Source organism: Chelonoidis abingdonii, chromosome 9, assembly GCF_003597395.2.
Source record: "Chelonoidis abingdonii isolate Lonesome George chromosome 9, CheloAbing_2.0, whole genome shotgun sequence".
NCBI lineage: Eukaryota > Metazoa > Chordata > Testudines > Testudinidae > Chelonoidis > Chelonoidis abingdonii.
Window position 1 is genome coordinate 15939534 of NC_133777.1, and position 25793 is coordinate 15965326.

Sequence of the window (25793 nt, forward strand, 5' to 3'; positions counted from 1 at the left end):
TAGCTGTCAGTGTGGCCACACTCCAGCGCTTTCCCTAGACAGCTGTATGAAGACAGCTTTAACTCCCAGCGCTGCACACCTGCAAGTGTAGCCAAACCCTTAGTTTGGCTTAACTATTTTGCTCAGGTGGGTAGGTCTTTCACACCCCTAATTGACATAATTGGGTTGATCTAATTCTCTACTGTAGACCATCCCTAAATTCTGTCCTGAAAGCAAACTTAATCCTTCTCTCCCCTTCCCCATTGGGTAGCAATGCAAAATATGGGGGAAACTGAGACACAATACTAGATAGAGGAAGAGTAGAAGCCCTCAGCTGGATAAACCTTGGGAGGAACCCTATACAATAGTGAAAACAAAGAGGTGCACAGGATAAAACCAAAAGTTATCTAAGGACCAAGCAAGGTGGTATCAGTGGGGGAGAGATTTCAGCATGGCTGCCCTCCAGATCTGAGCATGTAACTGTGGATACTGATGCTAGGAAAACTAACAGTAACCAGTCCCTCACTTGAACAAAATGGGCAGGAACTGTCACAGCCAACAAGTTGCACAGAAACAATAGACATACCTTAGGAGAACACTGAAAGGAAAGCCAGGGAGAGAAAAGCCACAAAAGCATTTTTTTTTTCATGTTGATAATATGAAATTACCCTGAGAAATTTCAGAGTAGCAGCCGTGTTAGTCTGTATCCACAAAAAGAACAAAAAGAGCTTTCGTGGGCTACTGCTGATGATAGCTCATCTCAATTGATTGGACTTTTCCAGTTGGTATGCATACTTCCACCTTTTCATGTTCTCTGTATGTATAAATATCTCCTGTCTGTGTGTTCCATTCTATGTATCCGAAGAAGTGAGCTGTAGCCCACGAAAGCTTGTGCTGAAATAAATTTGTTAGTCTCTAAGGTGCCACAAGTACTCTTGTTCTTTTTACCCTGAGAGAGACTCTGTAGATATGTAAATAGTTAAGCTTGTATCAGCTGTAATTTGTTAAGTTATTTATTTTCTTTCTTTCTATTTGGGATGGGTTATCATGTTTCACCATTTTAGGCCTCATTGAGATGATGGACAAAGCTGAGGTTTGAGGTGGTGTTATGAGTTGAGCTAAAACCTCTTTAAACTGATGGGTGATTGAGTCCTCCATTTAAGTCAGTTGTAAGAAACAGTTCAGGGGCCATACATCAAACAAAGTCTAATAGAGTGAGCCCAGGACCAGCGCTAGGGTTTCTGGCGCCCTAGGCGCCGGGACATTTCGCCGAGCCGTGTGCAGGTCTCGCGGTTCCAGCGGAGCTGCGGCTCCCTGACCCCGGGGGGGGGGAGGGGGGCACCCTGGGCTTCTGGGCTGCGGCGGCGGCTCGCTGACCCCGGGTGGAGGGGGGGCCCTGGGCTGCCGGGCTGCGGCGGTGGAGCACTGACCTCAGGGGTGCGCTGACCGGTGGCGCCCTGACCCAGGGAACACCTTGGGCTGCCGGCTGCAGGCAGCTGCTGCTGCCGGCAGCTCAGCCCCTCCAGCAGCAGCGGCTGCAACCATTTAAAAAAAATTGGGGGAGCGCCACTTTTTGGCGCCCCCAAATCTTGGTGCCCTAGGCAACCACCTAGTTTGCCTAAATGGTTGCACCGGCCCTGAGTGAGCCCAGAAGCTAGCACCAGGTGGCTGGGCATTTGACTGGGTATTGTGAGCAGGTTGGGGGTGTGAGTGTGATGGGTTCCCCCTGCAATGCCACCTGGAACTGGGTACCACTGAGCTCCCCTGAGCCACCAGCTTGGGCTCTCTTTATACTGCACTGCTGTGACCACCCGGCCAAGCCCTCTCTCAGGCTTCAGCACACATACACACACAGCACACCCAGCTGCAGTACATACAGATGCTGTAATCACCTCTGCACGGGGAGGCTACAGCTAAGAAACTGCCCAGATGTTCATGTGCACACACCCCTGTGGAGTGTAAATGCAAAATTGTACCATCTTGTGCTGCACACAGGGCCGGCTCTAACTTTTTTTGCTGCCCCAAGAAAAAAGCACTGCTCTGCCCTAACAACTCCCCCAAGTGCTGCCCCGCCCTGCCGAAACAGCCCCCCCGAGCGCCGCTCTGCCCTGCCAAAAAAACCCCCCTGAGCGCCGCACCACCTTGCTGAAATGAAACAACCAAGTGCTCCCGGCTGAACCAAAAAAACCCAACAAACAAAAACCTGAGCGCCGCCCTGCCCCCGAAGATTGGCCACCCCTTACAAGGTGCCACCCCAAGCACGTGCTTGGTCGTCTGGTGCCTGGAGCTGGCCCTGGCTGCACAGAGACCTGTATAGCATAAGCTCATGAAATTCACCCCCTCCCTCAATGTGGAGAGAAAATATACAACAGCTTTTTGCTCCAAGTTATGACCCTCACACATTGGTTTGTGATAAAGCAAAAACAAGTATATTAACTATAAAAGATAGATTTTAAGCAATTATAAGGGATAACAACCAGATCAAAGCAGACTACCTAGAAAATAAACAAAAATGCAATCTAAGATTAATCTACTAAAGGGATTGGATATGATTAGCAAATTCTCACCCTAAATGTTGATTCAACCAGGCTGCAGGCTCTTAAGGCACAAGCTGCACTTGCTTTCAACTTAAAATCCCCAGGTGTTCCTTTCACAGGCTAAAATTCCCTTTCAGACTGAGTCCAGCACTTCCCCTCACGTCAGTCCTTGTTCCTCAGGTGTTTTCAGGAGTCTCTTGGAGTGAGGAGTCATTGAAGAACCTCGATGATGTCGCTCCCCTGCCTTAAATAGCTTTTGCATATGGTGGGAACCCTTTGTCTCCAAGCTTCATTCCCACACCAGTTAGTGGAAAAACACTGGTATTCCACGATGGAGTCCAGTACCAGGTGACCTGGTCACATCGCCCTTATAGTGCCACAGCAGCCATTGCTCGGAGGCTGTTTGTAGCATCCTCAGGAAGACTCCCTGGTGGGAGATTAACTTTTTCTAAGACCTATTGTTTTCTCCTAATGGCCCTGTAGCCTGAATGGGCTCTTCTCAGCCAGCCATCTAGACTGACAATCTTTTGCCTAGTAGGTTTTCCCCAGGTGTAAACAGATTTGTGATACAGATACATAGTTACTATTCCTACTTTCAGATACAAAAATGATACATGCATAAGAATAAGATAATCATATTCAGTAAATTATAACCTTTCCAATATCTCACATGACCTTGATTATGTCATAATCATATCATAAAAATACTGCAAAGAGTATGGAGTAGTGTCACAGTGGATAGAAGAGAACACACAGAAACTAAGAACAGGGAGAGGCAAGAAAGCCAAGCAGGAGCCTGTAAGAACAGCGTGACCCTGGAAAAAGTTTGAGAGCGCTTTTGGGTTTGATGTCGGCTAAAGACATTTGGTAAGCTAAGAAATTGCTCCTTTCATTCTTGGTTCCTTCTGTGTTCAGAGTCACAGGGTTTTGTACATTCCTTGTAAATAAATAAGATTCATCCAAAGAAGTACCTGACTGCTGCCAATTTCTATTCCCAGCTGAAACATCCTCAGGGCCCCAAACTTTCATAGAATATCAGGGTTGGATGGGACCTCAAGAAGTCATCTAAGTCCAACCCCCTGCTCAAAGCAGGCCCAATCCCCAACTAAATCCCCAAATGGCCCCCCTCAAAGATTGAACTCACAACCCTGGTTTTAGCAGGCCAGTGCACAAACCACTGAGCTATCCCTCTCCCTTAGACTAGCTACTTGGATCAAAAGAGCCGACAGTTCCTCAAGAAACTTTCTTTCACAAGCAGGATATTACACAAAATCTGTTTTTAAAACCACTTTTGGCACCAGTGCATTCATCACCATCAGCCAGTATTAGAAAATGCTCATTGCATTTTAAGTGCTGTATGGAAATCCCAGTCAGAAATTTGTTTCCATTATCTATTGCATCACTCTTTCTGTTTCTTTCAATTTTGTAGAGGCTATTTGAGTGATTTCCTCAAGACTTCTATATAATCAATGTAAATATGCTCAGGGTTATATTTAACTAAGTCCAAATATGGTGGGTTCATCTTTAGCTTCCCCACTGCAATCCTGATCACAAAAGATGCAGAAAAGCTATAAAGTACCTTAGTACTTACAGTTAGCAATTGTCCTGGCTCTTCCTTGTAAATGTGAGGGTGAAAACTCTCTTCTGTGGATGTTTATTAGCTAGCACCAGGATAGCAGGAATCCTTGGAACAGCATGTTGATGTTCCCAAGTGTGCTCAGGTCCTTTATATTGCCCCATAATTTCAAAAGAGAGAAAGGCTTTTAATCTATAGTTGGAATCTGACTGGAAGCTAGGGCAGGGCTCATTTCACTCCCCTCCCTGGAAGCAGCCGCTGTCAGCCTTCCTTCTGTCAGACCGGTCTCACTGAATCAAGCTCTTAGCTTATGCACTGTTGAGATCCACAGGCAGCATGAATATAATATTTATTATTTATATTGCAATTCTACATATAAATGGTATAAGCAAAGTTATGTCTCATGTGGGTATATTTTGAATGAGGCAGAATTATGAACAGTAAAATATAAGGAATTTTAAATTCTCCTTTGAAAAACACACAGGAAAGTCTCGTTTAAAAAAAGTGGCTGGTGGCGCTACAGCTGTGCTGCCCGGTTGGAGCCAGGCCACACCACCGCCACACAGCACAGAGACTGGGTCAGGCCAGGCTCTGCAACTGCGCTTCCCCAGGAACTTGTAGCACCACCACCCAGAGCATTGCGCTGGCAGCGGGGCAAGCTGAGGCTGTGGGGAAGGGGGGAACAGTAGTGGAGGGGTTGGGGGCAAGCCTCCCGGGCCAGGAGCTCAGGGGCCGGGCAGGACGGTCCCATGGGCTGTAGTTTGCCAACCTCTGGGATAGGACCATTCCTTAGCATTGTCAGGGCTTGTGAAGGTGGGACATATGCACTGATGATGGTAGCAAATCATGATTTATTTAGCGGTAACCAGAGTTTCTTGGTGCCTATTAGGAAGTCTTCAAGACATTGCAGAGTTTGCTTTTGATGGCAATTCCCACTCCATGGATTCTATCTTTGTGTGGTTCTTTCCCCTTCCAAACTCCCACCTGATGCTGTAATAATGCCCTTATCTGCCAATCTAGTTTCACTGAGTGCTGCAATATCAATGTCATAGTGGGCGAACTCTTTTGAAAGGAGAGCTGTTCTTTCAAATCAAGATGTATTGTCTTGGTCTATCATAGTCTGATGTTCCAAGTAGCAATCTTTAGTATTGGTGTCCATACAAAGGGGTACTGAGCCAAGTTACAAGTAGCTTTAATGTACTATTATATAAACTATTAATAATCAGAATTTTACAGAAAAAATGTAAAGATTACTCTGTACAGAGCTGTCACTCAAAGGACATTTTGAATCAGTCAAACTTACAAAAAACAACATGCAAGAAATGTCTTCCTGAAAAATGACACAGGAAACATTTAAAAGGGAGAGAAAATGCTTCTAGATCTTTAAATAAGAGTCAGTCACCATCTAACACAGAACTCGCTGAAGTCTGGATTTGCAACGTCATACAGATTCAAACACTCTTATTCATACTGCGTAATATCTTACTTTGAGAGTAGCCCTACTGATTTCAATGGGACCATTTGCTAAGGAAATTTCCACTCTCCCTTAGTAAGGGTGTTAAAATCTAGCCCATAATTTAAATCCACTGTTTTAAAACCAGTGAAGGAGGAATGACATCCTCATTTTGGCAACAGTCAGATTTTTTTCTCTTTAAAAGCCAGCCACTCCTTGCCCCCCAAGAAAAACATAACCAATAAAAACCCACTCCCCACTGTGGTCTTCCCAGTTCACCATTACTACAAAAATCAATGTTTCCACCTTTCAATTATCATATCTAATATTTAAATAGTCTGTCATTTTAACAGAGCTAGTCCTATTCATTCATAACAACAATATACATTTGTTATATAGCACCTCTCATCCCAAAGTTCTTTAGAAATTATATACATATAGCATGAGTGAAATCACAAGAAATGATGCCCAAAGATACCCCTCCTTTTTTATACTTTGTCATCTAATAGTTGGGGAGTCAGAGTTGACCAATGGCAGCTCTCTGAAAATGAAGGCACTGCCCAGCATTGTCACAGTAGTTTTAAGGCCCCTATAATCACGGATGAGGTTGAGTGGCCAGTCACAGAATTTTGTGTAGAAAATGCAATAAGTCCATTTGCATCAGAGAGAAGCTAGAACTTTTGCCAGCTGCACAGGGGACAACTCATATTTCTAAGCTCCTGGGTAGGTTTATAATAAAATAATAAGCCATGAAACAAATGTCAATGCTGTCACCTGTGATTGGTATCAGAGTTCAGACCCCAGTGAGCTGAACAGAGACAAGTTCAAACTTCTCAGAGTTATTGTTTCAGACAGCCTGCAGACTCAGGAAGACAAAACTGTACTGTACTAGTCTTGGGTCATGTTTGTAAGGCTCTGTATAACTAAATGAATTTTAAAGGAAGCTTACAATCTGAAAAATAGTGACTGTGGGGTAGTGACTGATTCAATGTCAGACTACATGGCAATGTAAGAAAAAGCATACATAGGGTTCTGATTATTTCAAACAGACATGGACCAATCACTTTTATACTATCAATGGGAAGAGTTGCTTAGTTTTGTCTACTGCAAAAATCGTAACCAGATTAAAATTACAGTACCTGTTATGTGAGCATTAACATAAAACTCAGAATAAAAATATTAAACACTTCTTGTTTTATTTCAGAAGAGGCATCAAACTGAAGTTTTTCACCACTTGGACAATGGGAGACAGCTTTCCATTTATTTTTCTATGTATTATAAGATCTCGCATTAGTTCTCTGGGAAAGAGGAATAATGGGTGAAGGAAGGCAAGAGTACCCCACATGTTACAGGTAACCCCCCTAATTTATTTCAGTGGGTACTGGTCAAAAAACTTTGGTTCCTTTCCACAGTCTTTTGCTAGCATAAAAGTGAAGTTCATAGATTCAAAGGCCAGAAAACTGAGGCCATAGAACTTCCCCAAAATAATTCCTAGAGCAGATCCTTTAGAAAAACATTCAATCTTGTTAATGATAGAGAATCCACCATGACCCTTGGTAAGTTGTTCCAATGATTACTCTCACTATAAAAAACTTTACATCTTATTTCCAGTCTAAATTTGTCTAGCTTCAACTTCCAGCTATTGGATCATATTATATCTTTGAGCCCATTATTAAATTCTTGTTCCCCATGTAGGAATGAATAGACTGCAGTCAAGTCATCCCTTACCTTCTCTTTGTTAAGCTAAATAGATTGAGCTCCTTGAGTCTATCACTATAAGGCATATCTTCTAATTTTTTTATTAATTCTTGTGGCTCTTCTCTGAATCCTCTCCAATTTATCAACATAATTCTTGAACTGTGGAAACCAGAACTGGATACAGTATTCCAGCAATGGTCACACCAGTGCCCAATACAGAGGTAAAATAACCTCTTTACTCCTACTGGAAATCTCCTGTTCATGCATCCCAGGATCACACTAGCTCTTTTGGCCACAGGATCACACTGTCACTGAGTGCTCATGATCAGCTGATTAACCACCAGAACCCCCAAATCAAAGAGCAGACACTGCTTCCAAGGATAGAGTCCTTCATCTTGTAAATATGTCCTACATTTATTGTTCCCAGATGTATACATTTACAGTTAGTATTTGAGGTGGGCCCAAACAAAACATTTGGATCTATAGACACCTGGACTTTGGGAATCTCAGATCACTATCTGGACTTTACATTTCTGGCCCATTTCTACTGAATATTACATCTGTTAAATTTTTGGGGTGAAATCTTGGCCCCAAAGGCAATGGCAAAACTCTGACTTCAGTCAGGCCAGGATTTTGTCCCTGGTGCCTGGGTTTGCTAGCTAGAAGTGCATATTTTATATAATCGCTGGAAAATTCTGCATCTCTCAGAACCGTGCAGATAGTTTGAAATGCATTTTCTCACAAGACTCCTGTGAACAAATGTTCAGTCTCTCTCTGTTACCAAAGAATTCTGAACAAACTACCACTGATGTCAGTGATAGTCTCTCCCTTGGTTTTAGTTGACAGCTGAATTGGACCCATAGTGAATTCAGCTGGATTTTATCAGCATGAAAGGGTGTTGCTTGCTTGTGGATCTGCTGATTTCTAGAATAATCTTTCCTCCCTACTTGTGATGGCAGCAAAGAGAAAATTTAGAGCAAGAAGTGAAAATGGTTATTTGCAAAATTTTTGGCAAATGCATTCTCTTCAACTTTAGGCTTTATTTTTTTTTCTGTGCAAACAGTTGTTTCTTGACATCACTATATAAAGATGTTGGGAATAATTTTCTTTTTCGGATGATAGTCCATCTCTTTTACCCATCAAAGATAATATCTGGAGTCTGTTAAAATAACTGTAAAAAAACAAAACCAAATAAGAGGCTCAACGTACAATGCCAATTAATTGAAGCAATTCTTATTACAATAATACAGTTTAAAAAACGTTCTGGACCTCAGTTAGGATAAACAGTTGTATCCCCATTTTATCTATTAATTACATTGCAAATTTGCTTAATTTTTCAAAACCCTTATTATCCAAACTTATTATTTCCCCATGCTTACAAAGGTTGAACTTTATGTGCATTCTGGGCCTGATTTACTGTCCAGGCTGCAGGCTTCAACTGACAGAAAGTCTTCACCTCTGTCACAGCCCTGACCTAGCAAAGCACCTAAACATATGCACAGATTAAGTACAGAGATAGTATGTAACTTTTAACACATGAGTAGTCCCATTGAAGTCACATCAAGTGAAGAAGGGGGTTTCCTTACTCAATGCATGCCTATTAAAATAGCATATTAAATGAAGCAGGGAAGAGCTGTATTGAAGCAGCTAAGTTAGTACATGCTTGAACAGTGCATCTTTGGTTCATTTAAAATTTTGGTAAACAGTGCTCTCATTTTTATCTTGGAATCCATTTGTCTGAACCCTGCTATACCTGGATGCTGATGATACCCATGTACACTGTGCTTTACTATTCAAAGTTTTTATAACCTGATAGTCACGTTACCAAGAGACATGTACTAGAATCTCTTTTTATTCCAGCAAAAACACGTAATATTGGTTACTACGCCTCCAAAAGAGCTTTGCTATTAATTCTTTCTGAAGCATGGAGCACTTAATTAATAAAAACATACGTCTGTATAGCACTTTTCATCCTCCCAAAACATATTACAACCTGTGAACTTCCTTGTGCATGTATTTGTTACGTGCTGCTAAGCTAACTGAGCTAAACACTAAAACGGCTGGAAATGAATAGCTATTTACATTAAGCAATGACTCTCTTCAAAGTTGGAAAATACGGGATTCTAATTTGAAATAACATCCTTATAAAAATATACAATCAATGGCTTGTTTTGTACTGACTGGTTACCTGAGGATTTTTTTTTAAAAAAGAATTGTCCTTTTGGTCCAAATTCCATTTTTCTAATAGTAACCTATTTAAAAGGAAAAATAAGGAATGTAAGATTATGACAGCATTTTTTCCTAAGGAAGGTATCTAGTTATATAGTTATTACTTATTAGCTCTGGCATTGCTTAATTTGTAATGAAAGAGGTGCTGGACTTCAACCAATTTTTTTTTTACCTAACTTTATGCAGCAAGATCAGAGGTCCTGGGGCTATGGATTGCCAACCCTAGACGTGCCAGGGCTCAGCCCTGATAAGCCCCGGCACAATTTAAGCACTGGCCCTGGCCCAGGGTGACATCAGAATGACATTGTAGGAACATAAGGATCCATTGTAGTTCAGCTGTACTTGCTGAAATTGATTTGTTGTGGATTTGTTGGGTACAAGAACAGATGATATTTTTCACAGCACTAAAGGGTTGTTTGTAAAATTATGCAAGTTTGTTAGGTTTAATTTTTTAAATCATTTATGTATAAGTAATGCCCTTCTCCCGGTGTGCCATATCTTTCTGTGATAAGACCTTGTAATGGTGGCAGGAAATCCAGAAGGGGAAGACGACAGGGAGGAGAGAGAAACTGTCTGGGAGTCACTGGCACAGTGATGATAACTTAAACCATGAGGATAGATTAGGCTGCCTTGAACTAAAGCACACAGAGAGAAGTGATGAGGGGCCAGCACTGAATCCTGTGGGACCCTGACAGAATGTGGAAGCAAAGAATGTGGAGCAGCCATAGGAGATGCTGAAAGAAAAGTTGCAAGTAGAACAAGATACTATGCAGAAGATGGTAGAGGGTCACAGAAGTCACAAGAGGATGAGATCGAGGGAGCAGGTACTGGTGTTGGCAGAGAAAGAGTAGGACTGATACTTCAGATTCTGAAATCAGGCTGACGGAGAGTGGAGAGTGAAAGGGAGGAGGAAGCTCACATCAGACAGAGTCACTTTTCTCTTTGAAGAAGACAGGAACCAAGCACTATGTTGGTTTCGTAGGGGAGAGCTGAACAAAAAGATCAACCTCACAGAATTTTTCACTTAGGAAAAGGGAGAGAGACATCCACAAGAGACAGAGATATTAGTCATGCAGCTCTGTGCACTTCTAGAAGATGCTCAGATACTGGTGATTGGCTGTGGTATAAGAACATGAACAGAAACTCTAGAGGAGGCAGTCTGCATGGATGTCTCTTCCTCACATTTAACAATAATGCCATGAATGCAAGAAACAAATATAGGGGAGATAAAATGATTCTTTTGTAAGAAGCAGAAATTGGTAGCCAGATATTCTTTAATCATGTAACTTCCTCCTTTGCTCCCTCTATGGGGAAAAAAAGCAATATTTATTGAAAGATCCTGGATAGATACTCACCTGAAGGATTTTGCTTGCATTAAAAAGCTTCTGGCTTTTGCTACTTCTTGAGCAAGTTTCTTTAAATCATCTCCTTCGAAGAAAGGAAAAACTGGATCCTAAAATATAAAATTAAAATGTAGTTACTACAATCTACAGCAATTGCTTACAAACCTTAGGGCAGCAAACGAATGTAAATATTGAACCCAAACTTCTGAACTTCACATTCACCAAGGCCAGACAAGATCTTCTATTTATGAGAGATAGAACAGAGTGTTCAACTCCAAATTCTACTTGAGATGGATCTGGTCTTTATTTTTATTAAGGATTTCTATTGCAATAGTGCCTGGAGGCCTCAATCAGGTTGAAGTCCCAGTATACTAAGCACAGTAAAAATACAGTAAATGGCAGTCCCTGTCCCAAATATTTTATAATCTAAAACCAAGACATAATAGATGGCTAAAACATAAATAGAGGGTAGTGAGGAGGACAGCCAAACTTTGATAAAACTCAGGGGTATTCATATCCAGGGTTTTGGTTTGCTCTCATTTCCAAATTCTTCTGCATCTTACACTCCTTTCCTGGCTTCATTCACCTCGTCAGTGTGGCTGGGCAATAGGTATAGCCAGACATTAAATTTTGTTGTTCAGATCCCAAACATCTCAGTGCAAGATACATTGGGAGTCTTATATTTTATTTTTTTTTAAATGTACTTTAGATATGGAGGAAAATATACATTCCATAAAGAAACACAATCCAAATAACTGTTGAACATACATCATCATCATCAAACCCTTCTGTCAACATTCTGTGTGCTGCTAACTGTCCATCCATATCTCCAATACAGCGATGGTAGCGTCCTCCTGTTTGAGAGGCCAGCTTCTTCAGAAATTCATTAGCTCTTCTGTTGACAGTAAATTACCAGTAATGATTGCTCTTGTATTTCTAAGCATGTAGTTGGTGAGTAAGCTTACAAATATCTAGATCATTTCTAGAGTCTTTTCCAGTTATGGGGGGGATATATAAATTATATAACAACACTTAGTGATCATAAACGCCAAAGGCTGGTTACTTTTAACCAATAGTTATAGGGACAGCATAGCAATAAGCACTGGAACCCAGACTTCTAGGCAGAAATGTGTGGATTTACATACTGCAGAAAATAATCCTGGGTACGATAAGTAACTTAAATGACTTACAACGGCAATAAAGTATTAGATCTCTATCTCTAGGGTCAGATCCTCTATGAGTGTAAATTGTCATAACTCACATTGAAGTCAATGGAGCTATGACAATTTACACAAATTGAGGAGCTGGCCCCTGAAGTCTACAGCTACACCAAAAAGGAAAACACTGAGATTTAATTTCAGTGCAAGTTAGGGTCAGAAAAGTGATATTAAATATGACATGTGTCCTTTATTAATAGTATATGTTACACATTAAGAGACTTGCTCAGTTTACAATACAAGGTTTGTTTTTAAAACAGCCATAATTGCTTACTCAACCTATTATCTGAATCTGTAAATCAAGGTATGTGTTAAGTCACCACAACACAGTGTTCCATATCCAGAATGTCAGGAAAGCAAGGATTGCAAAACATGACTCTGATGCTGGCAGGCCAGGCGCTAGCTAATGCTACAGTATCCATTCTCAACTGGAAACTAACAGATACATAACTGGAATCTGCCTCACTTGTGGGTTAATATTGATAAAAAAGGTTATTAGAATTATAAGAGAGTTTAGTGTTTGGACTTGACTGAATGCTTCAGTTGCTGCATCCATTAAACTTACTTGTTAATATGTGTTCCATAGTGTAATGCAATATCTGACACTCCATTGTGAGCCTCTATGACTGTGAATCATTACACACTAATTATAATGTGTGCTAAATATAATTATAGCTATAATTAGTGTGTAATGATTCACAGTCATAGAGTCTCACAATGGAGTGTCAGATATTGCATTACACTATGGAACACATATTAACAAGCAAGTTTAATGGATGCAGCAACTGAAGCATTCAGTCAAGTCCAAACACTAAACTCTCTTATAATTCTATGTGTTGCTCAGGAATGTGAAAAATCCACACACCTAAGTGCATACTTAAACCGACCTAACCACCAGAGTAGACAGCACTAAATCAATAGAAAAATTCTTCCATAGACCTAGCTACCGCCTCTTGGGAAGGTATATTACGTACACCAATAAGAGAATCCCTCCCAACAACATAGGTAGCGTCTACAGACTTATTACTGTACTGCTCTACTCCCATTAGCTGAGTTGGCAGCTCAGAGCATATGGCAGGAGGGGGATAAAAATCCCAAACAAAAGGAACTAGCTATCTCTATGCTACTTAGACTCTGGGGGTGCAAGGTGTTTCTAGGCATAAGCAAGAGATCCTTAGCTGTTTAGCCTAGGTTAGCCCTAAAGGACAAATAGAGCTTGCTTATTACAGAAGCCTTTATTACTTTTTGAAACCTAAGACTGTAACTCACTTGTGCATCTGTTTGCTTGCTTATAAATAGCTCTCCAATTTCCTTTTCCTATCTAATAAATCTTCATATACTAGATGATCATATTGGTCCCTTCTGACCTACGAGTCTATGAGTCTAGTTACAAGCACTGTCGGTGTCAGACCTAAAGCACAATTGACCTGTGGTGACTATTCCTTTGGGATCAGGAGTTACCTGAATATTACTGTGGTTAGTGTATAAGGCCAGCTATCACAGAGCTATGCTCACCTGTGTGGCAAGACAGACCTGAGTATAGAAGGAGTCTCTGTCTGTGACTCCATTTAAGACTGTGAAAGTGCCTGAGGAATTTGCAGTTGGCTGATGAAATCTAAGTTTAGAACTCATAACCAATTAGGAGTTTGTTCCCTGGTTTTTAACGGGCTACCCTGATGTTGGTACTCATGCTTTTGTGTTACCATTGGGAGCATTACAATGACAATACCTAAACTAGTATTTTAATGAATTTCATACTCTTCTGTAAAGTAATACATACCTGTCTGAACAGTTAAAAGAAATGGTGTGGATTTTAATAGTTTCTTTCTTTCTAATTTTTTCAACTTCTTTTAGAATGAGACTGCAGCTGGTATCTGGCTTTCCATCGGTCAGAACATACAGTGCCTCTAGATCTTGAAAACAGAAAGCTTTCTGAAAAAGCAGAAAATGAATTTAAACATTGGGGTACCACTTAAACAGCATTTTCACTTTTTTGTAAAGTTTTCTAAATCCTGTTTACTTTGGTAACTACACACAAATCATATCAAGATTCGCAGAATAGACAATGACTATATTGAATATGAAAAGGATCTTAGTTACTGTTTAGAAAGGATACATCTTTTTTCTAAATTGATAGAATGTTCATACGACGACAAACCCAGGGAAAGATAATTTTCTGAGACTGTCTCAGTGGATTAGACTAGGTAGGCAGACTACTTGGTCCTGATTTTGAAAGTTGCTGACTTGTGCTGGGCTACTAAGACTTAATTGACATCAGTTGAACTTGTAGGGACTGAACCTCTGAAAATCAGAGTATTATGACTTGGCAGGTATTTCACTATCTAAAGATTTGTGTACAGTAAGAAAACTTGTACTGGGACGACGAGACTGAGATCACATTCCACTAGATCCAGTGCGGACTCACCTAAGAATTGCTTCCAACTGGGAGTTTTGTAAGGCTATCTGGAGTTAGATTTACATTTAGCCAGCAATACTCTCTTTACTTGTTTTCTAGAACTGATTCCAAATTAGGGATTGTAGGATCCCTAATTAGCCCTCTACATATTCACCTCTTAAGAGTTAATCTTCCATAGTATTCTGGCAATTCTCACAAGAGAAAGAAGGGATACTTATTAGTTACCGTACTTCAAGTGACTGCCCATATAGATTCACACTTCTCATCTACTTTTTCCACTTCTTTGAAGCCTTTAGGTGAATATTTGATTATGTGGAAAAAGGAAGCAGACGGGATATAGCACTTTTTATATTGTCAGGTATGTCAGTTTGAAACCACAAAGGAGCATGTATATGGCCTCAATGACCCTGCTTTCCTAGGAGGCTCCAATCAGAGAATCATAGAATATCAGGGTTGGAAGGGACCTCAGGAGATCTAGTCCAAACCCCTGCTCAAAGCAAGCCCAGTCTCCAGACAGATTTTTGCCCTAGATCCCTAAATGGCCCCCTCAAGGATTGAGCTCACAGCCCTGGGTTTAGCAGGCCAATGCTCAAACTACTGAGCTTTTCATCCCCCGACTTGTCCCCAAGCACATGTAATATCCCAAACAAGTGGCATTACAAGGGCTCTCATCTTGAAGAACTAGTTACAGGCATGTTATCTCTTTTTTCTAAACTTTGGTTGAATGTGCAGAGGGTTAATGGATAGCTGCATTAATCTAAAAGAATGAAACATTTTAGGTTTTGACTGACTCCAATACTAATGATGGTTCCAAAAACCTCTGAATTTTGGGATAAGGACTGGATCCAAATGTGGCTTGATCCCAGATCTGTTCAATATATTACACATTTTTCAAGAGTTAAGTGCTAATTTAGCACTTAACTGACATTAACGCTGGAAAATAATTTGGTTATGTAGAGCAATGTTTTTATTATCATAATACGCATTATTTTGCCACAATATGATATACATTTAACTAACCTGCAAAGCCTTAAGGACACATGTATTGCCATGAGCTTGGAATTTTGACACCCATTGTACAGCATCATGACATGTTTCATCTGTAGCCTCTACAAGAAACTCCTGCCAAGTGTCTATATCTTCTGCAAATCTCAGCAGGTTAAACCTGGCAAGAAAGATGTAATTCTGTTATTGACAATGCCAATATCAGCATCCGAACACACAATTATATTTTAGTCTCAAATGTCAGCACCTATGTGTTCTGTTTTCTATAGTTAGGTTAATTTTGGAAGGAATAATACTCTTGTGGGAAAGGCACAGGACTGGGACTGAGGAGATCTGAATTCAATTCCTATCTCTGCCACTATGTGACTATGGGTAAATTACTTAATATCTTTATCCCTTAGTTCTCCCCACCTACAAAATGTATCTCTGCAAACTATGTGTTACAATATTTCCTCTCTCAGAATCTAATTAGATTGTCAGCATATTAGTGCAGGTATCATCTCTGACAGTGTGTTTGCAAAGTACCTAGCGCAGTGGGGCCCTGAACTCACTTGGGGATGCTAGCTGCTACTGTAATACAAAAAAAATTTTTTTTAATAAATTGGAAGTTCATTCCACTTGAGTGGTTTTTATACGTTACTGTTACTTTCAGTCCCCAATGGTTGCCATCTTGCTGGCCTACAGATTTTCATTGTTTCCCAGCTGATGATAGCTAGCATCTGGACTGCACTTTATTGAGTTGGGCTTCCCATGCGCATGTTTTCCACTGAGTTTCGTGGTGGGCACTCCCTTCTCTCTCTCTTCTGAGGCCTGAGTTCTGTTTTTCCTTCCATCAGAGAACAGCTCACAATACTTATTCAAATGGTGCCATCTGAAAGATTGTAAACTAACTGGACTGTCCAAGTCTATTCTGAGGCACAGGCTCTTGTCATGCTAGCACGGCTTTAAAAAGCAATGCCCGTGTATGTTCTGTAACTGAAACCTGTTCAGCCTCTATTATCTGAATGGGTGATTTTTTAAAAAAAGTTTGGCTAATCAAGGTTTTTGATCAAATTATCTTTGTAAACAACAGCTGCTAGGGGACAAAACTATTTTGAATAAGAGGTCATTTCAGATATATGAGATTCAGATAATCAAGGATGTAATGCTTTAGATCCTTTGAAAAGATGTAAGATTTAATAGATACTTACTGGTTTAAAAAATAAACATGTATTCGGTACTAGTTCCTAATAACTGCTCCTATTGTGTTTCAATACCATTTAATTAGCTATTTAGCAATGTACAGCTTTCAGTCACCAGCTTTTCACACATACCTAGCATTATTCTTTCTTAGCTGTTCCCAGATGAGGGAGGTAAGCTCTTTTGTGACCTGTTGCAAATAAGGGTCCATGGAACCAGATGTATCAATCAAGATGCATACTTTTGTCTCCAAAATGGTGCCAAATAATCGCCGGCTTCCTAGTCCAGAACACGAAATTTAGAGCATAGTATCGGTTCATAGACTCATTTTATAAATATACCATTTCAACTGAGATTATCACTTGTTTGCAGCATTGTTGTAGTTGTGTTGGGCCCAGGATATTAGAGAAAGAGGGTGGGTGAGGTACATCTTATTGGACCAACTTCTGTTGGTGAAAGAGAAACTTTTGAGCTATACAGAGCTCTTCTTCAGGTCTCGGAAAGGCATTTATGGTATATCTACACTGCAATGAAAAACCTGCAGCTGACCCATGCCAGCTGACTCTGGCTTGTGGGGCTCAGGCTTAGGGGCTATTTAATTGGAGTGTAGACAGTCAGGCTAAAGCCTGGGCTCTGGGACACTGCAGGATGGGAGGGTCCCAGAGCTTGGGCTGCAGCCTGAGTCAGAACATTCTACCCTAGTTAAACAGCCTTTAGCCTGAGCCCACAAGCCCAAGTCAGCTGGCACAGGCCAGCTGGGGGTTTCTAATTGCAGTGTAGACTCTCAAGAGTGTCACAGCTACATACAAGGTGGAACAGATTGTTTACAATACATAGTTAAGACAGCTTCTAAGGGACCATTGAAGGTGAAGTGGCCCATTGACACCTCTTCTGTCATTGGACAAAAAATGGGCGTTAGTGGGTTACAGATTGTTGTAATAAAGCCCATACATTCAGTGTCTTTAAGACCAGGTTTTTAGTTTCTAGCAAAGTTGTAAATTTAAGCACCCAGGCTTGTCTTTTGAAGATGCTGTACAGGTCAAAGGCCAGGTCTACATTATATACTGTGATAGATCCAGGCCAGTTGGGAACAGCATAGTACTAGAAGGGAGATATACTGACCACTGGATAAGTAGTTTTCTGTTCCCTGAGTAGCCTGGAGCAGCCCCTGCTCTGGTCAATGAGAACACCTGACTCGAATTAACCTGCCAAGAGTCAGATGAGGCTGTTAAGCACCTAACTCTAATAAAGGCCCCTCTGAGGCTATAAAAGGGCTCACTCCAGTCAGGCCCAGGAGGAGCCAGGGAGAGGAAGTGTGTGCACGAGGAACTGGGAGCAAGAGGTATGCAAGAAGCTGAGAGTGAATAGGAATACTGCTGGAGGACTGAGAAGTACAAGCATCATCACACATCAGGAGGAAGGTCCGGTGGTGAGGACAAAGAAGGTGTTGGGAGGAGGCCATGGGGAAGTAGCCCAGGGAGTCGTAGCTATTGTGCAACTGTACCAGGGAGGCACTCTAGAAAGCTGCAGTCCACAGGGCCCTGAGCTGAAATCTGGAGTAGAGGATGTGCCCGGGTTCCCCCCAAACCTCACAACTCCTGATCAAACACAGGAGGAAGTGACCTGGACTGTGGCTTCTACCAGAGGGGAAGGTCTCTGGGCTGTTTCCTGACCCACAGGTGAATCTGTGAGGTGAGCAAATCTGCCAATAAGCACAGGACCACCAAGGTAGAGGAGGAACTTTGTAACAATACCTATATCAGTATAATACTTTTTCCACATGTCTAAGCAATGTAGTTATACTAAGGCTGTCAATTAACTGCAGTTAACTCAAAAAAAGTAATAACAATTAATTGCACTATTAAACAATAGAATACTAATCGAAATTTATTAAATATTTTGGATGTTTTTCTACATTTTCAAATATATTGATTTCTATTATAACAGAGTACGAAGTGTAAAGTGCTCACTTTATATTACTTTTTATTACAAATATTTGCACTATAAAAATGATAAACAAAAGAAATAGTATTTTTCAATTCACCCCATACAAGTTTTGTAGTGCAATCTCTTTAACATGAAAGTGTAACTTACAAATGTAGATTTTTTTGTTACATAACTGCACTCAAAAACAAAATAATGTAAAACTTTAGAACCTACTTGTTCAGCCAATCACTAAGAAAAACAAGTTTGTTTACATTTACATACTGCTGCTGCCTTCTTATTTACAATGTCACCTGAAAGTGAGAACAGGCGTTCGCATGGCACTTTTGTATCAGGCATTGCAAAGTCTTTACGTGCCAGATTTGCTAAACATTCGTAAGCCCCTTCGTGCTTCGACCACCATCCCAGAGGACATGCTTCCATGCTGATGATGCTCATTTACAAAAATAGTGTGTTAATTAAATTTGTGACTGAACTCTTTGGGGGAGAACTGTATATCTCCTTTTCTGTTTTACCTACATTCTGCCATATAACATGTTATAGCAGTCTTGGATGATGATCCAGCACATATTCATTTTAAGAACATTTTCACAGCAGATTTGACAAAATGCAAAAAAGGTCCCAATGTGAAATTTCTAAAAATAGCTAGAGTACTCGACCCCAGGTTTAAGTCTCTGAAGCACCATCCAAAATTTGAGAGCGATGAGGTGTGGAGCATGCTTTCAGAAGTCGTAAAAGAGCAACACTCTGATGTGGAAGAAACTACAGAACCCGAACCATCAAAAAAGAAAATCAGCCTTGTGCTGGTGGCATCTGACTCAGATGATGAAAATGAACATGTGTCGGTCTGCACTGCTTTGGATGGTTATCAAGCAGAACCTGTCAGAAGCATGGATGCACGTCCTCTGGAATGGTGGTTGAAGCACAAAGGGACATATGAATCTTTAGCACATCTGGCACATAAATATCTTGCGACACCAGCTACAACAGTGTGATGCAAACGCCCGTTCTCACTTTCAGGTGACACTGAAAACAAGAAGCAGGGAGCATTATCTCCTGCAAACATAAACAAACTTTGTCAGAGTGATTGGCTGAAGTAGGACTGAGTGGACTTGCAGGCTCTAAAGGTTTACATTATTCAGTTATTTTTGGTACACAATTCTACATTTGTTAGTTCAACTTTCATTATAAAGAGACTGCACTACAGTACTTGTACTAGGTTAACTGAAAAATACTATTTTGTTTATTACAGTGCAAATATTTGTAGTAAAATATATAGTGAGCACTGTACACTTTGTATTCTGTGTTGTAATTGAAATCAATATATTTGAAAATGTAGAAAACATCCAACAATATTTAAATAAATGGTATTCTAGTATTGTTTAACAGCACGAATAATTGCAATTAATTTTTTTAATCACTTGAGAGCCCTAAATTATACTGACCCAACCCCCCATGAGACAGCACTATGTCAATGAGAGAGTTTTTCCTGCTGACATAGCTACTGCCTCTCGGGGAAGCAGATTAACTACGCTGATAGGAGAGGCTCTCCTGCAGGCACAGGAATGTCTTCACTAACGTGCTACAGTGGTGCAGCTGTGCTGCGATATAGCTGTACATGAAGCCCAAGACTTAATGAGGTTGGATACTGAACCATTCTTTCACCCTTAGAATGGGCCCTCCATGTCAAGATTGAGGCACATTAGCAGTGATGGGTGTGGGGAAGCTTGCATTGCTATGGCCATGTCCTGTTTCCAGGAATATCAACCTGGTACTCTTCACAAACACTAAAAAATGTATGAGCAGGGCACCATGCATTCCATAGCAAGCAAGGTCTAAATTAAGCAGCAAGGTCCCTGGATTCTGCTGCACTCTGGGATGGTAGATTGGAAATTCCACTGCAACTTCTTTTAATCTTTTTGAGTTTTTAAAAATAAACACCATACCACAAGCAGTATGGTAGCCCTTGGGTGATTTTTTTGACAGTACATTTAATGTATTTAACACTATCCCCACATCTTCAATTTTCAACATTGCCTTTTTTGGGTTGTGCAGCTGATAACTGCATTCTAAAAGTCAGGTGGGAAAATAGGAGCATCTGGCAGCTAGATAAGGGCAATAAAGACTCCTGGCACTGAGGAGGCACAACAAACCATTTGGATTTGCGGGATAAACACATTAAATAGATGTTTTTATTAAAATGATCCGCAGTGAAATATTTAGTGTTGATATTTAACCGATTATAGCGGAGTACCAACTATGCTGCAATCAAGGTTTAGAACAGCTTTCTGTTTAAAGACAGACTCTTCTAAATTCCACACAGTTACTTGGATTGCCTTGAAATCTTTGGGTTTTAGGGTTAGTACCCTATTGAGATTAACGGGGGCAGTTCCCACCACTCAACACTAGTGTTTCAAGCTCTCCGCAGATTCTGGAAGAGAATATTGCATGCCAAGTTTGCACTTAAGGTATGTCTACACTGCAGATAAAAACCTGCAGCTGACCCACGCCAGCTGACTCAAGCTCCTGGGACTCGGGCTGTGGGGCTGTTTCATTGCAGTATAGACTTCTGGGTTTGGGTTGGAGGACCTTGCAAGGTGGGAGGGTCCCAAAGCTCAGGTTCCACCCTGAGTCCAGTAAGCCTACACTGCAGTGGAACAGCCCTGCAGCGTGAGCCTAAGGCAGAGGGCATAGGTCAGCTGTTTTTCATTGCAGTGTACATACCTTAGTTCATCTTTCAAGGTTTTCTTTACAACCATGAGCACTTTATCATAAACATTAATTTAAAAAAAGAAAGTTTAGATTCTGGAGCAAGGAGGGAGTGGATCCTTCAGCAAATTGTGCAGCTAAATAATCATGGAATAATAGATACACTAGCTCCTTATTCAGACCTAATGTTTACTATTCGGTCCAAATTTTATGCCAGTAGGCATAGGCAAGAGGAAATATTTTTATCATGCTTGGATTACACTTGCACAACAATGGATTATAACCTCATCCCTATCCCAAACATAAAGCCTACCTGAAAGAAGCCACTGTATTCTTCGTATATAGCAACATAACACCCTCTCCATTTGTTCAACATAGTCTTCTAGTTCCTTAGGCTGAAACTGTACGTGTTTCACAATACCCTAGAACAATTTACACCATTGGTAGAAGAATGTCTTATTTTAGCAGACATGTACTATGCTGCCGTGTCAGTCTGTATGGCTGCTCAGGGACATAAATGTTACCATCTAGAACACCCATGATATAGTGGCTGAAGGCAGTCATGTAGGAGAGCTCCCATATTATACCTTTGGCGGCTGTTGTAGGTTTGACCACATTAGGAAAACCTGGCTCTGGTCAAACAAGGGTGCATATGATAGAATTTGACTGGATACATTTATTTCTTGTATTTTTATGGTGTCACTTTTGTTAGGTGACAGACCATTGATCAGTACCTTAGGGTAAATTGCTGATTCCCTCAGATTGTAGAATTATCTGTACTTTAACTAATTATATGGAAATGTTTACAGCCTGAACCAAATCCATCAGCTTCTACTCACACACAACTCTTACTGATTTCAGTGGGAAATTTATTCGAGTCAGAACAGATAGATTTAGCCCATTATTTATTTTTCTTTTCAAATTTCAGGGACAGAAGAGATTTTAATCTAGAACTTGTCTAGGGATATTAAGTGCCTACATATATTCACACAGGTGTATGTATATTACTCACAATAATTTTAAAATAATATACAACTTCTTATTAACAGATAGACCCATGTTGTTTTTGTATACTATGGGAAAGATAATAACCTAACCCGTAGTGTAAGTTTAACACTGGTTTGGCACAATTAGAGACTAACTGGAACTGTGTTAAATGAATACAAAACCATGTTATGATATGCACCTCAAATACAAGGGTTCATGATAGCTGCATCAACTTACATTGATTTCCACACTGGGAAAAATGGTACAGTATTTTGCTGACACTTTCTTGTGCAAAGACTCCACCGTTTTCTTCTGGTGAACACAGTTGGGACCAAACATAATTCTGGGCAACTCTAACTTCAACTTTTTTATACTGTACTTGTTCAACCACTTTTAAGAGAAAAAACAGAGCACTCTGTTAACTTAACTAGATATATGACTGCAAATATTAAAACCACATGCAAAACTATATTTGTCTAAGTCACAAATATTCATTTTCAATGTTCATTTCTCTTAAGTGGTCTAATAAAGATGGTGGTTACATAAATAAATAACTGAATACCTCTTTGCTTGAACATATTTCCTCTTCCTTTGGCAGTGTAGCAACAGGAACAGACCTCCTCACACCTTTTTTCTTTGGATACTTTCTGTAAACTGCACCTAGTCAGATCAGAAAAAAGTGAAATTAGACACTCTGGGTGAAATTGTGGCCATGCTTAAGTCAATGGGATCTTTTCTGTAGTTGGCATAATATATGTGCCTAAGATTCTCTAAAACACTTTGTATATAAAAAAATGTCACTTCTCGTTTAAACTTGTATTTGCTGTGGAGCATTGTGATCCGAACTTTTCCCCATGGGCTCATACGACAAAGATAATACTATTGACTTAATATCTTTGAGCAGATGATTTCAAAGAACTTTACAAAAGGTGGGTAAATGTCATTTCATTCAGTGTACATATACTGAAATGATGTAGAGAGAAGTGATTTGGCCGAGATCATGCAGGAAATCAATAAAAGCATAAAATAAATCACTGGTTGTATCGTTCACCATTCGACAAACCATTTTCCATACATTTCTCCTATGTGTAAAAATCATTGTAAAAAGCTTGCTGGTTTTCAGTGAATTAATATCTAAATAGTTTTGTAAGTAAAAGGACAAATATTTAGCTGTCAGATGCTGAAAGCACTTACCCACATTTTTTCCTTTGTCAATATAAAATACTGAGAGGGAGATCTGTGACTGTTTTCTTGATTTATATTTCTTCTTCACAGAAGTCTGAGTCCATTCTTTTATTGGCTGAGCTACAATATAAAAGTAAATATTGTATTGTTTCAGATAGGACAATCATGCCTGCTTTTGCAATGTTACTCCACTGTACTACTCATGTCATAATTTTACATTGTCACAGATTGAAATACCTAAAAGATTTTACATGTAGATAAAAATGGTAAATTATTATTAATTCACTCATGCTCTCCATATACAAGTGGGGATCATCAAGCTTAGACACTTACAAAGAGGTAAAATGAATAGATTTATGAGTCTGAGGTTGAGAGATTAACACCTTAATCATTGGGGAAGGCAAGTAACAATACATTTTACTCCTCACTGGCTGAAACTTCAAGAGATGACAGAATATGAATTTAGAACCAAATCAATTCTGATTTTCTAAACTAAAATAGCTTTACTTTGAAAACAATTGTCCTGTTTCCTAATGGTCATAGCTATCTGGTTAAGAAGTGTGAAGGTTCTAGAAAGTATTTGTGAAGATAAACACACTTGTTCTAATCTAATTATTCCAGTGGCTTTCAATATAAAATAATGAACTTTATCTATACATACGTGGTGGGATTTCTGCTTTGGCACTAGTTGGACGCCATGTCAGAGCTTTTAAGGCAGCATTTTTTTCCCCCTCATGATTGTCTTTGATATTCTAAAAGCACAGATAATGAGTGAATCCTCTAAACATTTCCTTTTGACTGTATCTTGTTACAGAATTCTCACACTCAATACACTAGACCCTATTTTCTATCTCCCTTTTACTCTGGTACCAAGGACAAACTTGCAGATGAGTTTTAGCACAGGATAACTTCCAGGAGTATCCCACGCCAACTAATTCACTATGCTGTATTTTCTCATTGAATGCCTGTTGGCTTCAACAGGAGGGTCAGTCTTTGTTATACCACTGAATATACAAGGGACATTCTGGAGCAAACAGCATAACAAACCTGATCACCTCTAGCTGACAAACCTAACTACTGGATAAAGGGAACATTAAAGGATCACTAGACTTCTATGGAAAATTCTGTGAAGATTTTCACATCTCTAAGTATATAACAATGCTTCATATCAATTCTTGTATTATACATTTGTCCTGTATTTTTTATGGGATATTTGGTAAATATTGTCTTGGATAATTTATCATGGAACAATTGTTGAGATTATCCACTAAGACTATTCCAGCAAAGGGTCAGGAGGCAAAAAGTCCTGAATTCTAATCGTGGTTCTGATACTAACTCACTGTGTGGCCTTGGGAAAGCCACTTCTCTGCTTCAGTCTCATCTATAAAATGGAGAGAATATACTGCAGCATCTGTCATAAGTTGCCACTCAAGGGACTGCCAAAACTGGCTATTCAGATTTTTTTTTTTCTTTTAAACAGAGGCAATGCAAAATTGTACTTGCTACATTTGTATATACTTTGGTGCAGTTTCCTAGGCCAGGAGGTTGCATTACAAGCGTGATCTCTTGTACCACCCTGGCAGGTATCACTATGCCTACCTCACATGGTTGTTAAGAGGATTACTTACTGATAATGTTTATGTAGCACTCAACATAAAGTGCTATATAATTGCTGAGTATTATTATGGTATTTTACCAAAAAGATATTCCCTAAAGTTTCCATCTTAAACCCTTTTCTCTTCTAAAGGGCAGCATCTGACCTCTTGTGTATTGTCACTCACTAAAACAGATTACCATATATACTTGATCATAAGCCAGTTTGTTTATAAGCCAACCTCCCACCCCTCAAGATGGATAAATAAAAATGGAAAATTTTTATGACTCATTCATAAGCCAACCCTATAATTCAGGGGTCAGTAAACTTTGGCTCCTGGGCCATCAGGATAAGCTGCTGGCGGGCCAAGATGGTTTGTTTACCTTGAGCGTCGGCAGACACAGAGGTAAACCTAAATAAACAAAGTGTCCCAGCATGCCAGCTGCTTACCCTGACTGGCCGGGACAGCAACTGGTGGGGAAATTTTTTTTTGGGGGGGGAGAAGCTGGGGTTCAGGGGAGTAACCTCTGTGACCACCCCCCACATGACCCTACCCCTAGCCTGGGACCCCTACACTCTCCCCATCCCATCCGTTTCCATCTTATCCGGGGAGGGCCACGAGAGGATGTGTCTGGCCTGGCTGGAGGTGCTCCGGTGGGCCAGACTGGGCGACGTGGCTGCAGCACGTTCCAGCAGGCTGGGTTGGATGGCACAGCCACAGCATGCTCTGGTGGGCCAGGTG

General features: G+C 40.3%; 1 protein-coding gene across 9 annotated transcripts in view; it reads right to left on the bottom strand.

Annotated features, from left to right (window-relative positions):
* The window catches only part of VWA3A (von Willebrand factor A domain containing 3A), a 78728-nt gene that overhangs the window by 10367 nt on the left and 42568 nt on the right, over positions 1-25793 (bottom strand). For 5 of the 9 annotated variants that reach the window (XM_032802101.2, XM_032802108.2, XM_032802107.2 and 2 more), the window contains 11 exons: positions 24119-24209; positions 23467-23577; positions 22835-22932; positions 22510-22662; positions 21599-21707; positions 16767-16911; positions 15469-15613; positions 13813-13964; positions 11584-11710; positions 10828-10925; positions 5269-9495 (listed from right to left, as the gene is read on the bottom strand). In XM_032802101.2, coding sequence (XP_032657992.1) covers positions 9402-9495; positions 10828-10925; positions 11584-11710; positions 13813-13964; positions 15469-15613; positions 16767-16911; positions 21599-21707; positions 22510-22662; positions 22835-22932; positions 23467-23577; positions 24119-24209 — 1323 coding nt within the window. In that variant the 3' untranslated portion in view covers positions 5269-9401. Of the gene's footprint in view, positions 1-5268; positions 9496-10827; positions 10926-11583; positions 11711-13812; positions 13965-15468; positions 15614-16766; positions 16912-21598; positions 21708-22509; positions 22663-22834; positions 22933-23466; positions 23578-24118; positions 24210-25793 lie in introns of those variants that run through there. The other 4 variants (XM_032802102.2, XM_032802103.2, XM_032802105.2 and 1 more) reach the window with 4 other exon arrangements.